At 43.6% G+C, this 15127-nt stretch overlaps 1 protein-coding gene across 1 annotated transcript; it reads right to left on the bottom strand.

Moving 5' to 3' along the window:
- Window positions 1–1631: 1631 nt before the first annotated feature.
- PRDX2 (peroxiredoxin 2) lies at window positions 1632–7606 on the bottom strand. Its single transcript, XM_073650961.1, has 6 exons — window positions 7488–7606; window positions 7182–7289; window positions 4716–4869; window positions 2357–2479; window positions 2133–2263; window positions 1632–1871 (listed from the first exon to the last, which is right to left on the bottom strand). The coding sequence occupies exons 2-6, from the start codon at window positions 7282–7284 to the stop codon at window positions 1786–1788; spliced, it is 597 nt and encodes a 198-aa protein (XP_073507062.1). The 5' UTR covers window positions 7285–7289; window positions 7488–7606; the 3' UTR covers window positions 1632–1785.
- Window positions 7607–15127: the final 7521 nt, after the last annotated feature.

The raw sequence follows: 15127 nt of genomic DNA, 5'->3' as shown, positions 1-15127 counted from the left end.
CAGCACTACCAATCTTGCGCAATCACGGAGTTTTTGCCGCCATTGAATCGCTTAATATCCGCATGACTACATGTGCACACGTGGATATTAAGCGATTCAATGTGCAGATGGTACCCAGGTCAGGAGAAGAGGAGACTCTCCTCCAGACCCAGGTACCATAGAACCTGTAAAAAAAAAAAAATAATAATTAAAATAAAAAAAAATACATTATTCTTACCTTCTGATGGCCCCCGGTCTTTTCTCCGCTGCGTCTGGTCTTTTGTACGGCTCGCGATGGTCTAAAAGGACCTTCCATGACGTCATTTAGTCATGTGACAGATCACGGCGACGTTAGCGGTCGTGTAACCTGTCACATGACTAAATGACATCATGGAAGGTCCTTTCACACCACCGTGAGCCGTACAAGAGACCGGATGCAGCGGAGAAAAGACGGAGGGCCATCAGAAGGTAAGGATAAATATTTTTTTTTTACCATTTTTAATCTTTTTTTCAACCATTACCGGTCACACTATATATGCCGTTTGCATGGATTTATATAGTGTGACCAAGTTGTCAAGCACTTTCCAAGTGATGCTAAAAAAAAATCGCTTAACAACCCGCATGTAGAAATGCATGTGAAAAACGCTTCACTCCCGCTTGTCCCTGGCAGGAAAAATGCATGTACAATCCGCATGCGTTTTTTCTGCCAGGGAGATGCAGAAACACTCAGGAAAAATCCAGAGCATTTCTGCATCGTGGGCACATAGCCTTATCCTGCACCTTACGCTGAGCACTTTCAGTGTTGTCCTTTTCAGAAGTGCACAAAACTGGCCAACCGCACTTTTACACATGCCTAATATAAAGACTGACACCGCTGGATCATAAGCCAGATGGCGTCCACAGTGCCTCATAACAGGGAATCTTCCACGTGGGGTTCTGTGTTAATCATATTTCAGAGATTTACACAGACACCCTGGTGTAAGCACTCAGTGTAGAATGCAGGATTAATGTGAGCCGAGCCTTACTGCGATCTTTGGGAGGCAGAATGAACAAATCAGCAGCAGGTGAAGAACTAGATTTATTTATTTATTTACACTGTTCCTCTTGTGGTCTGTGATTAGACAACTATTCTTCAGGTTGGTGCGATTACAGCGATACTAGATTTATAGCAGGTTTTTTTATTTAGCTGCTGTCACTAAATTTTTTTGAAGTTTGCATCACCATATTTTGAGAGCTACAATTTTTCCATATTTCTGCCGACAGTCATGTGAGGGTCTATTTTGTGGGGCATGTTGACGTTTTCATTGGTACCATCTTTGGGTATGTGACTTTTGATTGCTTTTTATGCAGATTTGTCAGAGGCAGAATGAACAAAAAAACAATTCGGGAATTTTTTTTTTTTTTGGGGGGAGGGGGTTATTTTTACCGTGTGGAAAAGTGATAGGGCAGGTTTATTCTTTGGGTCAGGGGGAACATTAAAGATGTGTTGCAGGAAACCCCTGTAATCTGCCAATCACTGGGGGTCCTAGAGAGGAGACCTCCCCCCACATAGACTAAATGTGATAAGTTTCTTCCCAGAATGTGCTCTTGTGTTTTCAGTGTCCGTGATACCTGTATCAGAATCTGACAACCAAGGATAAATTACAACACCGGCAGGAACTAGTAACTTTTATTTAAAGAACAAAACTAAGTGTTGGCATCAGCCCGGGCAGAGGATGGAGGTGGCAGCAGCAGGGTCTGGACAACCGGTCAGTGCACATGAGGAGCCCTCCAGCCACAGGGGATGCTTCACAGGAGTCAGGCGGCTCAGTTCTCCTTGGAGAAGTATTCCTTGCTGTCCTTCACATTGGGCTTGATGGTGCGACTGCCAGGTTTCCATCCTGCAGGACAAACTACAAAGGAAAGACGGAAGGAGACCGGTCAGGGAGATGGTCCAGGGGTGAAGGAAGGAGGATCATGTCATTAATAAAAGTATCAGAACTTTTTTTGGCATCTCCCTTTTGCATCCAGCAGCCGTGCCCATACTACAACTGTGGCACCAGCAACTCTGGGCATATAAAGCCAGTGATGAGCAACTGAATAGAATTTTGTTACTGAGCCCATCTACATTAGCCCTATGTTATAATCACTGATAACAGGGGTCCACGTCTCACCCTCTCCGTGTTGGTCGGTGAACTGGAACGCCTGCACCAGTCGCAGCACCTCTTCTACGCAGCGACCGACCGGCAGATCATTGATGGTAATCTGACGGAGGATGCCCTTATTGTCAATGATAAACAGACCCCTAAAAAAAAAAAAAAAAAATGAATAGGGTAGTCAGCCGTAGCAGGTGTCAGGGGGAGACAATGTAATATACACATATATCCAACCGCTTTACCTGTAGGCAACACCATCCTCCTCCTTAAGAACGCCATAGTCCTTGGAGATTGTGCGCTTCAGGTCTGACAGTAGAGGGATGTTCATGGGTCCCAGACCCCCATCTTTGCGAGGGACATTAGTCCTGAGGGGAGAAAAAAAAAAAATAAATATTACACATTGTGTGAGCACCTTTATACAGAAAATTGAAGGGGTTGTCTAGAACAATCATTAAGGAAAGGCCACCAATATCAGATTGGTAGGGTCCACCAAGCATCACAAGTGTATGAGCCAGGACACTACAGCACCCTACACTGTAGTGGCTGTTCTCAGGTACTGCAGCTCATCTCCTATGGCAGTAAATGAGAGCAAAGCTGCAGTACTGAGAACAGCCCCTAAAGTGTACAGAGCTGTGATGTCCTGGCTCCATACAATGCACTTCTGGCCATTGCTAACTGGGTGTTTAGCCTTATTCCCCCCCCCCCCCCCAAAAAAAAAAAAAAAAAACACACACATGGGACCCCACCTTATTTTTAATAAAAAGCTAAGGGAAAGCAGACAGCTGGGAGCTTATATTATCAGGCTGGAAGGTCAATTTCCATGGAGTCTCCCAGCCTACCAATAGCTCACGGCTGTTATCAAAAATGCGGGGACCCCCCTATTTATTTATTTTTTTAGGGCCATACTCCCCCACCACTCCAATTTTTGTTAACCAGTAAAAGGCAATCAGCTGTGGGCTGATAAAAGTCTGGGAAGGTCCATGGTTATCTGACCCTTTCCAGTCTGATAAGCCTGCAGCTGTCTGCTTTCCCTTAGCTGGTTATGAAATATAAGGGGGACCCCATAGCATTTTTTTTACATTTATTTAATAGGTGAAATAAAGCTAAACACCCTTTAGTGTCACATGAAAGGCACTAAAGGGTGCAAGTTTATTATATGTAGGGAGGGGGCTCGTGACTTTAAATTGCAGCATTACATCTATTCAATATATTCTGCCGGTTCAGAGTGTGAATTTACTGTACTCTGCTGATGAAATGTCAGGTTTCCTTTGAGATGTGAGTAAAAAGCAGACAGCACATGCATGGTCCATGTGATTTTTTTCTCCCACCCCTTGACTTGCATTTATGAGTGCAATCAGATACTTGCAGACAATTGCAGCATGCAGTGATTTTTTCCCCCTCTCTGATTAGAGTGGAGGAAAAACTTGCAGATGAGCACGGACTCATTTTCTAACATTGGTCAGAGTGCAATGCGCCGTGTCCTTACATTGCACTCCTCTATTATATGCCAGTGTGAACGAGCCCTTACCTCTGATCTCAGCTGTAGTAGCAGGACGAGTTACACATTTACAGCACTCTGTGCTAATTACACTTCATCGCCAGCACTGTAATCGTACAGAAGAGTCTATTTTAAGCCTGAGCCCATTGTAATCCAGCGGAGGAATGCAAGTGTATACGGCCGACAGGAGGAGAGCTGGATGACTGCATTCTCCGCCATATCTGCAGGGGGCGTACGTCAGAGCCGCCATATCAATTACAGAAGCAATGAGAAGTGAAGGGTCACAAGACTAAACCCCAAGGACATCTGGTGCACAGGAGCTCAGATCAAGCGTCTATGATGGTCTGAACACAACACCCAATGTTGAAGTGCAAGGCACCACCAGATACTAATTGCTCACCATAACAGATGTGATCAGAGACTACAAAGTAATCTGCAGGTCGCTGCTTGTGAAGAAAATCCAGCAGCTGCAGTCAGCAGATAAGAAGTCTCCTTCTGCAGAACCGTTATGTGAAGACGTCTGTATAGTCTGTGCAGGGTGGAGACCGGCAGAGATAAGGGCCGCAATGCTGCCCATGATTACCACCTCCACACCCTGCACTATTCTGCTGAGTTTTTGCGCTACTGTGTTAACCCATTCGTGACTTACCTGAGCCTGACATCACATTTAGTGCTGCCAACACCAATCTGATGCATTTGCTTTACCTCCTGTTGCAAAACTACAACTCCCAACACATGCAGAGCTGGCACTCCATGGGCTAGGAAAACTGAACGTACCCCTTGATTTTATGTCTGCACAGATCAATAAAGCTGTGAAAGGATTATATATGTAGATGCAGCAAGTCTCATGCTAAAGGGCGGCTCTGGGTCCACTTGTACATCAGGGAAGTCTTGCCAACCAGCAAAAGAGTGCACCCCAACTGCTAGAAGCGGTACACGAGCTTCCGGCCAACTCTACAAGTCCTGGGACTTCAGCAACACTCAAGTGGCATAGTGGACATCTGGCAGGAGTAGCCCTTTAAGCACATTAACCCATCCTACAGTTCTACTGTCCTTAGCGCAGCATTAAGTTATGGCTTTGTACAATAAGGTCAGGATCTCACCATGCCAGGTGTGAGAAGTGCGAGTCTACAGACGCTCCGATCACTTCGCAGCCGATCTTCCGAAACTCCTCTGCGTGCTCGCTGAAGGCGATGATCTCTGTAGGGCAGACGAAGGTGAAGTCCAGAGGGTAGAAGAACAGGACGACATATTTACCTGTCAAAAGAAAAACTAAAGCTCAGCAATGTCACTACATGCAATACACGGGGGACCAGGAGAGTGGTTAAAGCAAGGAGCCCCCACTACTCCAGAACACCCCCATGTTCAGCACCCACTCTGGATACCCCTTCTGCATCATTTCCATTCAATGAAGCAACATTTTTCTCTGGTGACTGCCCCTTTAACATACAAATAATCATTTCTAACATGCAAACTTTTATTTATCCTTTGCCAGATATAAGGGGTGTCTGACTACATTCAGCAAATCATCCATGACCAACATATGATGAACATCCAACACTACAACCCTCAAGCTCCACATTGCAGCCAAACCGGAAATGCAGAAATATATCCCTCAGACATGTGCTCAGCAGAGCTGAAAGGGTGCAACGCAATGGACCCGAGCCCAATAATCATAAATAGGCATAATGGAAAGTGGTCACCAACTTTGTGCCATAGATTTTGAATGGAGAGATGTATAGCATGCGCCACTCTGACTCCTGCACTTATCAATGCAATGGTAGCCTGACAGGTGGCCAGTAGGGGGTGTCAGGTCAGATCACCATTGTTTAAAGAACCAGCACTCAAAGATAACCCATTAATGGTTGTCTGGCAGCATGAACTAAACGAATACCCTTAGGCTATGTGCCCACAATGCAGAAATGAAGCAGAAAATTTCTGCAGCATTTCTGCATCTCCCTGGCAGAAAAAACACATGCAGATTGTGCATGTGTTTTTCCTGCAGAGTACATGCGGATTCACATGCGTAGCCACATGCGTTAACGCATGTGTTTCTGCATGCAGACTGACAAGCACTTTCCAGGCGATAGCATCACTTGGAAAGTGCTTGACAACTAGGTTAGACTGTATAAATCCATGCAAAAGGCATGGATTTATACAGTGTGACCATAAAAATAAAAAAAATAAAGCTATACTTACCCCCGATCCCCCGCCGCATGTGCTGTTGCACTCATCCTGGCTTCTTCCAGGTTGCCGGCATCTCGCGAGACAGCCTGCAGTCACATGACCGCGACGTCATCTCAGGTCCTGGAAGGTAAGCGCTGCAGGGGCCGCCGGACAGGTGAATATAAACTTTATTATTTTATTCTTTTTTCACAGGTACAATGGTACCCAGGTCTGGATGAGAGTCTTCTCTCCTCCAGAACTGGGTACCATCCGCACAGACGCATATAATCCGTGAGTACAAATGTACTGACACGGATTCTATGTGTCTCAATGCAAGTCAATGGCGGCGCTTCTGCAAAATGAATGAACATGCTGAGGATTTATTTGCGCTGGAGAAACGCTGTGGAAAATTCCGCAGCATGTGCATTGACATTGCGGAATGCCATAGGGGACCATGGGGTGCGGATTACCATGCGTTTTTGATGCGTTTCCGCATGAAAAACGCTTCGTGGGCATGCAGCCTTATAGGTGATAGTCTAAAAATCCTTGGTGCATCCTGGATGGGGACAAGAGACTCCGTGCACAGACCACCCACTGGTTTTGCTCACCCCATCTCCCTCCCTGGCAGCAGCCAGGGCAGTGCACCCAACCACCTTAATAACCATTTGATTAAACTTCAGTTTTAGCAGAACAGTCCCAGCCACCAGATCTGTGTTTATAGGGACTGTTTTCCCATCTACTTACTCCATACAGTCCCGCTGGGGCTGGCAGACTCCCTTTAAGCAATGATCCCTCGAGGTTGGAAAACCGCCTTTAACTCTTAAGATAAAATCTAATTTCCTTAAATAAGTTAGCCACAACTTATTATGTCCCCAATGTATTCCCCTGGGGCCCATAAGGGTCTGTGTAATTGCCTTCTGTTGCAGGTTCTGCCTGTGAGCGGCGCTATAGGTGGCCACTCACGGGCATCATGTGACCCCACGCTGACATCTGGGTTGTGGGCAGGGTTATTCCCCACATCATAACTCCGCCCACAACCCAGCAGCCACCAGTGGAACACAGAAGAGGGACCCTCGGCTGCAACCTGGACTTGTGACGTCAGCGCTGGCGGTCAGGTGATGCCTGGGAGAGGCCAGTGATAGCGCCACTCACAGGCAGAAACTGTAACAGACGGTAATTACAAAGACACTTATGGGCCCCGGGGGGATACATAGGGGAGGGGATAATAAGTAGTGACCAACCCCTTTATGTGAACGATGGTGGTGTGAGGCACAGTATAATCCACCATAATAACAGAAGTCCCTGTACATTAGTAACACCCAGATATGACAATATTCATCACAAAGCCACCATACACAAGGACAGCAGCGCCATGTACCACTGCAGACAGTCACATCGCTCACCCCTGTAGTCCACCAGCTTAATTTCCTTGAATTCGCCATTCACCACCGCAGTGCCCTGGAAATCCGGAGCGGGCTTCCCAATGTGAGCGTTCCCAGCAGCCATGATGTCTGGGGAAGGAAAAATAAGTCTTTAATAGAGTAAAAAAAAAAACACGTCCACAATGAGCTCTGCAGTTATACAACAGTCTGCAGAATGATACAGACATCTCCACATCCCAGTACAGGCATACGTAACTCCATCATTAACCAAACACAGGAACTTATATAGGGGGCGCCACTACCCTCAGCCCACTCTGCTGCACTCACCTCCCTCTAGTATCTCGCCGCACACTGCGCGCGCCCCTCTCAGACTGACCCTTATACATCCTCAGACTCTACCACTAAAGGAGAAAGAGGGAGACGATCGTTTGTCTCTCCCCATTTTCACTAAACGACTGTTAATTCAGCTCTTTATACCGTGACTGTGATAACAGAATAAAAATATTGTCAGCTGCGAATAAAGATGTAATGAACTTCCAAAAGACGAAGAAAATCCCCCCCCCCCATTCTGCCCTGCTAAATAGACTCGTCCACACCTGCCGCCTTCTTCTCATAGCATCCTCTGTGAGGGAAAAGGTCACGTGACACCCTCCTGTATACTGTATATATATTATAGGGGGCACACACAGCCCTCCTGTATACTGTATATATATTATAGGGGGCACACACAGCCCTCCTGTATACTGTATATATATTATAGGGGGCACACACAGCCCTCCTGTATACTGTATATATATTATATGGGGCACACACAGCCCTCCTGTATACTGTATATATAATATATGGGGCACACACAGCCCTCCTGTATACTGTATATATAATATATGGCAGCACACACAGCCCTCCTGTATACTGTATATATAATATATGGGGGCACACACAGCCCTCCTGTATACTGTATATATAATATATGGGGGCACACACAGCCCTCCTGTATACTGTATATATATTATAGGGGGCACACACAGCCCTCCTGTATACTGTATATATATTATAGGGGGCACACACAGCCCTCCTGTATACTGTATATATATTATATGGGGCACACACAGCCCTCCTGTATACTGTATATATAATATATGGGGCACACACAGCCCTCCTGTATACTGTATATATAATATATGGCAGCACACACAGCCCTCCTGTATACTGTATATATAATATATGGGGCACACACAGCCCTCCTGTATACTGTATATATAATATATGGGGCACACACAGCCCTCCTGTATACTGTATATATATTATAGGGGGCACACACAGCCCTCCTGTATACTGTATATATAATATAGGGGGCACACACAGCCCTCGTGTATACTGTATATATATTATAGGGGGCACACACAGCCCTCCTGTATACTGTATATATATTATAGGGGGCACACACAGCCCTCCTGTATACTGTATATATAATATATGGGGGCACACACAGCCCTCCTGTATACTGTATATATAATATATGGGGCACACACAGCCCTCCTGTATACTGTATATATAATATATGGCAGCACACACAGCCCTCCTGTATACTGTATATATATTATAGGGGGCACACACAGCCCTCCTGTATACTGTATATATAATATATGGGGGCACACACAGCCCTCCTGTATACTGTATATATAATATATGGGGCACACACAGCCCTCCTGTATACTGTATATATAATATATGGCAGCACACACAGCCCTCCTGTATACTGTATATATATTATAGGGGGCACACACAGCCCTCCTGTATACTGTATATATATTATAGGGGGCACACACAGCCCTCCTGTATACTGTATATATAATATATGGGAGCACACACAGCCCTCCTGTATACTGTATATATATTATAGGGGGCACACACAGCCCTCCTGTATACTGTATATATAATATATGGGGCACACACAGCCCTCCTGTATACTGTATATATAATATATGGGGCACACACAGCCCTCCTGTATACTGTATATATAATATATGGGGCACACACAGCCCTCCTGTATACTGTATATATAATATATGGGAGCACACACAGCCCTCCTGTATACTGTATATATATTATAGGGGGCACACACAGCCCTCCTGTATACTGTATATATAATATATGGGGCACACACAGCCCTCCTGTATACTGTATATATAATATATGGGGCACACACAGCCCTCCTGTATACTGTATATATAATATATGGGGCACACACAGCCCTCCTGTATACTGTATATATAATATATGGGGCACACACAGCCCTCCTGTATACTGTATATATAATATATGGGGCACACACTGCCCTCCTGTATACTGTATATATAATATATGGGGCACACACTGCCCTCCTGTATACTGTATATATAATATATGGGGGCACACACAGCCCTCCTGTATACTGTATATATAATATATGGGGCACACACAGTCCTCCTGTATACTGTATATATAATATATGGGGGCACACACAGCCCTCCTGTATACTGTATATATAATATATGGGGCACACACAGCCCTCCTGTATACTGTATATATAATATATGGGGCACACACAGCCCTCCTATATACTGTATATATAATATATGGGGCACACACAGCCCTCCTGTATACTGTATATATAATATATGGGGGCACACACTGCCCTACTGTATATATAATATATGGGGCACACACAGCCCTCCTGTATACTGTATATATAATATATGGGGCACACACAGCCCTCCTGTATACTGTATATATAATATATGGGGCACACACAGCCCTCCTGTATACTGTATATATATATATAATATATGGGGCACACACAGCCCTCCTGTATACTGTATATATAATATATGGGGCACACACAGCCCTCCTGTATACTGTATATATAATATATGGCAGCACACACAGCCCTCCTGTATACTGTATATATAATATATGGGGGCACACACAGCCCTCCTGTATACTGTATATATAATATATGGGGCACACACAGTCCTCCTGTATACTGTATATATAATATATGGGGGCACACACAGCCCTCCTGTATACTGTATATATAATATATGGGGCACACACAGCCCTCCTGTATACTGTATATATAATATATGGGGCACACACTGCCCTCCTGTATACTGTATATATAATATATGGGGGCACACACAGCCCTCCTGTATACTGTATATATAATATATGGCAGCACACACAGTCCTCCTGTATACTGTATATGTAATATATGGGGGCACACACAGCCCTCCTGTATACTGTATATATAATATATGGGGCACACACAGCCCTCCTGTATACTGTATATATAATATATGGGGCACACACAGCCCTCCTGTATACTGTATATATAATATATGGCGCACACACAGCCCTCCTGTATACTGTATATATAATATATGGGGCACACACAGCCCTCCTGTATACTGTATATATAATATATGGCGCACACACAGCCCTCCTGTATACTGTATATATAATATATGGGACACACACAGCCCTCCTGTATACTCTATATATAATATATGGCGCACACACAGCCCTCCTGTATACTGTATATATAATATATGGGGAACACACAGCCCTCCTGTATACTGTATATATATTATAGGGGGCACACACAGCCCTCCTGTATACTGTATATATAATATATGGGGCACACACAGCCCTCCTGTATACTGTATATATAATATATGGGGCACACACAGCCCTCCTGTATACTGTATATATAATATATGGGGCACACACAGCCCTCCTGTATACTGTATATATAATATATGGGAGCACACACAGCCCTCCTGTATACTGTATATATATTATAGGGGGCACACACAGCCCTCCTGTATACTGTATATATAATATATGGGGCACACACAGCCCTCCTGTATACTGTATATATAATATATGGGGCACACACAGCCCTCCTGTATACTGTATATATAATATATGGGGCACACACAGCCCTCCTGTATACTGTATATATAATATATGGGGCACACACAGCCCTCCTGTATACTGTATATATAATATATGGGGCACACACTGCCCTCCTGTATACTGTATATATAATATATGGGGGCACACACAGCCCTCCTGTATACTGTATATATAATATATGGGGCACACACAGTCCTCCTGTATACTGTATATATAATATATGGGGGCACACACAGCCCTCCTGTATACTGTATATATAATATATGGGGCACACACAGCCCTCCTGTATACTGTATATATAATATATGGGGCACACACAGCCCTCCTATATACTGTATATATAATATATGGGGCACACACAGCCCTCCTGTATACTGTATATATAATATATGGGGGCACACACTGCCCTACTGTATATATAATATATGGGGCACACACAGCCCTCCTGTATACTGTATATATAATATATGGGGCACACACAGCCCTCCTGTATACTGTATATATAATATATGGGGCACACACAGCCCTCCTGTATACTGTATATATATATATAATATATGGGGCACACACAGCCCTCCTGTATACTGTATATATAATATATGGGGCACACACAGCCCTCCTGTATACTGTATATATAATATATGGCAGCACACACAGCCCTCCTGTATACTGTATATATAATATATGGGGGCACACACAGCCCTCCTGTATACTGTATATATAATATATGGGGCACACACAGTCCTCCTGTATACTGTATATATAATATATGGGGGCACACACAGCCCTCCTGTATACTGTATATATAATATATGGGGCACACACAGCCCTCCTGTATACTGTATATATAATATATGGAGCACACACAGCCCTCCTGTATACTGTATATATAATATATGGGGCACACACTGCCCTCCTGTATACTGTATATATAATATATGGGGGCACACACAGCCCTCCTGTATACTGTATATATAATATATGGCAGCACACACAGTCCTCCTGTATACTGTATATATAATATATGGGGGCACACACAGCCCTCCTGTATACTGTATATATAATATATGGGGCACACACAGCCCTCCTGTATACTGTATATATAATATATGGGGCACACACAGCCCTCCTGTATACTGTATATATAATATATGGCGCACACACAGCCCTCCTGTATACTGTATATATAATATATGGGGCACACACAGCCCTCCTGTATACTGTATATATAATATATGGTGCACACACAGCCCTCCTGTATACTGTATATATAATATATGGGACACACACAGCCCTCCTGTATACTCTATATATAATATATGGCGCACACACAGCCCTCCTGTATACTGTATATATAATATATGGGGAACACACAGCCCTCCTGTATACTGTATATATATTATAGGGGGCACACACAGCCCTCCTGTATACTGTATATATAATATATGGGGCACACACAGCCCTCCTGTATACTGTATATATAATATATGGCGCACACACAGCCCTCCTGTATACTGTATATATAATATATGGGACACACACAGCCCTCCTGTATACTGTATATATAATATATGGCGCACACACAGCCCTCCTGTATACTGTATATATAATATATGGGGCACACACAGCCCTCCTGTATACTGTATATATAATATATGGGGCACACACAGCCCTCCTGTATACTGTATATATAATATATGGGGCACACAAAGCCCTCCTGTATACTGTATATATAATATATGGGGCACACACAGCCCTCCTGTATACTGTATATATAATATATGGGGCACACACAGCCCTCCTGTATACTGTATATATAATATATGGCAGCACACACAGCCCTCCTGTATACTGTATATATAATATATGGGGGCACACACAGCCCTCCTGTATACTGTATATATAATATATGGGGCACACACAGTCCTCCTGTATACTGTATATATAATATATGGGGGCACACACAGCCCTCCTGTATACTGTATATATAATATATGGGGCACACACAGCCCTCCTGTATACTGTATATATAATATATGGGGCACACACAGCCCTCCTGTATACTGTATATATAATATATGGGGGCACACACAGCCCTCCTGTATACTGTATATATAATATATGGGGCACACACAGCCCTCCTGTATACTGTACATATAATATATGGGGCACACACAGCCCTCCTGTATACTGTATATATAATATATGGGGCACACACAGCCCTCCTGTATACTGTACATATAATATATGGGGCACACACAGCCCTCCTGTATACTGTATATATAATGTATGGCAGCACACACAGCCCTCCTGTATACTGTATATATAATATATGGGGCACACACTGCCCTCCTGTATACTGTATATATAATATATGGGGCACACACAGCTCTCCTGTATACTGTATATATATAATATATGGGGCACACACAGCCCTCCTGTATACTGTATATATAATATATGGGGCACACACAGCCCTCCTGTATACTGTATATATAATATATGGGGCACACACAGCCCTCCTGTATACTGTATATATAATATATGGGGCACACACAGCCCTCCTGTATACTGTATATATAATATATGGGGCACACACAGCCCTCCTGTATACTGTATATATAATATATGGGGCACACACAGCCCACCTGTATACTGTATATATAATATATGGGAGCACACACAGCCCTCCTGTATACTGTATATATATAATATATGGGGGCACACACAGCCATCCTGTATACTGAATATATATAATACATGGCAGCACACACAGCCCTCCTGTATACTGTATATATAATATATGGGGCACACACAGCCCTCCTGTATACTGTATATATAATATATGGGGCACACACAGCCCTCCTGTATACTGTATATATAATATATGGCAGCACACACAGCCCTCCTGTATACTGTATATATAATATATGGGGGTACACACTGCCCTCCTGTATACTGTATATATAATATATGGGGCACACACAGTCCTCCTGTATACTGTATATATAATATATGGGGCACACACAGCCCTCCTGTATACTGTATATATAATATATGGGGGTACACACTGCCCTCCTGTATACTGTATATATAATATATGGGGCACACACAGCCCTCCTGTATACTGTATATATAATATATGGGGCACACACAGCCCTCCTATATACTGTATATATAATATATGGGGCACACACAGCCCTCCTGTATACTGTATATATAATATATGGGGCACACACAGCCCTCCTGTATACTGTATATATAATATATGGAGTACACACAGCCCTCCTGTATACTATATATATAATATATGGGGGCACACACAGCCCTCCTGTATACTGTATATATATAATATATGGCAGCACACACAGCCCTCCTGTATACTGTATATATAATATATGGGGCACACACAGTCCTCCTGTATACTGTATATATAATATATGGGGCACACACAGCCCTCCTGTATACTGTATATATAATATATGGGGCACACACAGCCCTCCTGTATACTGTATATATAACATATGGGGCACACACAGCCCTCCTGTATACTGTATATATAATATATGGGGCACACACAGCCCTCCTGTACACTGTATATATAATATATGGGGGCACACACAGCCATCCTGTATACTGAATATATATAATATATGGCAGCACACACAGCCCTCCTGTATACTGTATATATAATACATGGGGCACACACAGCCCTCCTGTATACTGTATATATAATATATGGGGCACACAGCCCTCCTGTATACTGTATATATAATATATGGGGGCACACACAGCCCTCCTGTATACTGTATATATATAATATATGGGGCACACACAGCCCTCCTGTATACTGTATATGTAGCACCCTGAGGATTCGGCTGCTACAGGGGTATTGCACCTCAACCCAGAGGTGTGATATTCCACTCCCGGGTAAGGATGGAGTGTGGATCTGAGCTCGGTAGGCTGCATGCACTACATACATCCCATTTCCGAGGAACAGACCAACG

Source organism: Phyllobates terribilis, unplaced genomic scaffold, assembly GCF_046119375.1.
Source record: "Phyllobates terribilis strain yellow unplaced genomic scaffold, ASM4611937v1 Scaffold_11__3_contigs__length_659146591, whole genome shotgun sequence".
NCBI lineage: Eukaryota > Metazoa > Chordata > Amphibia > Anura > Dendrobatidae > Phyllobates > Phyllobates terribilis.
Note: the sequence above shows the minus strand (reverse complement) of the source record. Positions and strands in the feature narration are given on the sequence as shown.

Coding starts and splice junctions, on each gene's coding strand:
- PRDX2 (XM_073650961.1), bottom strand. CDS start 7,284: ATGGCTGCTGGGAACGCTCACATTGGGAAGCCCGCTCCGGATTTCCAG. Junction 4,870..7,181: donor TAAGCTGGTGGACTACAGGG/GTGAGCGATGTG, acceptor TTCTTTTGACAG/GTAAATATGTCGTCCTGTTC. Junction 1,872..2,132: donor CACCGACCAACACGGAGAGG/GTGAGACGTGGA, acceptor TTTCCTTTGTAG/TTTGTCCTGCAGGATGGAAA.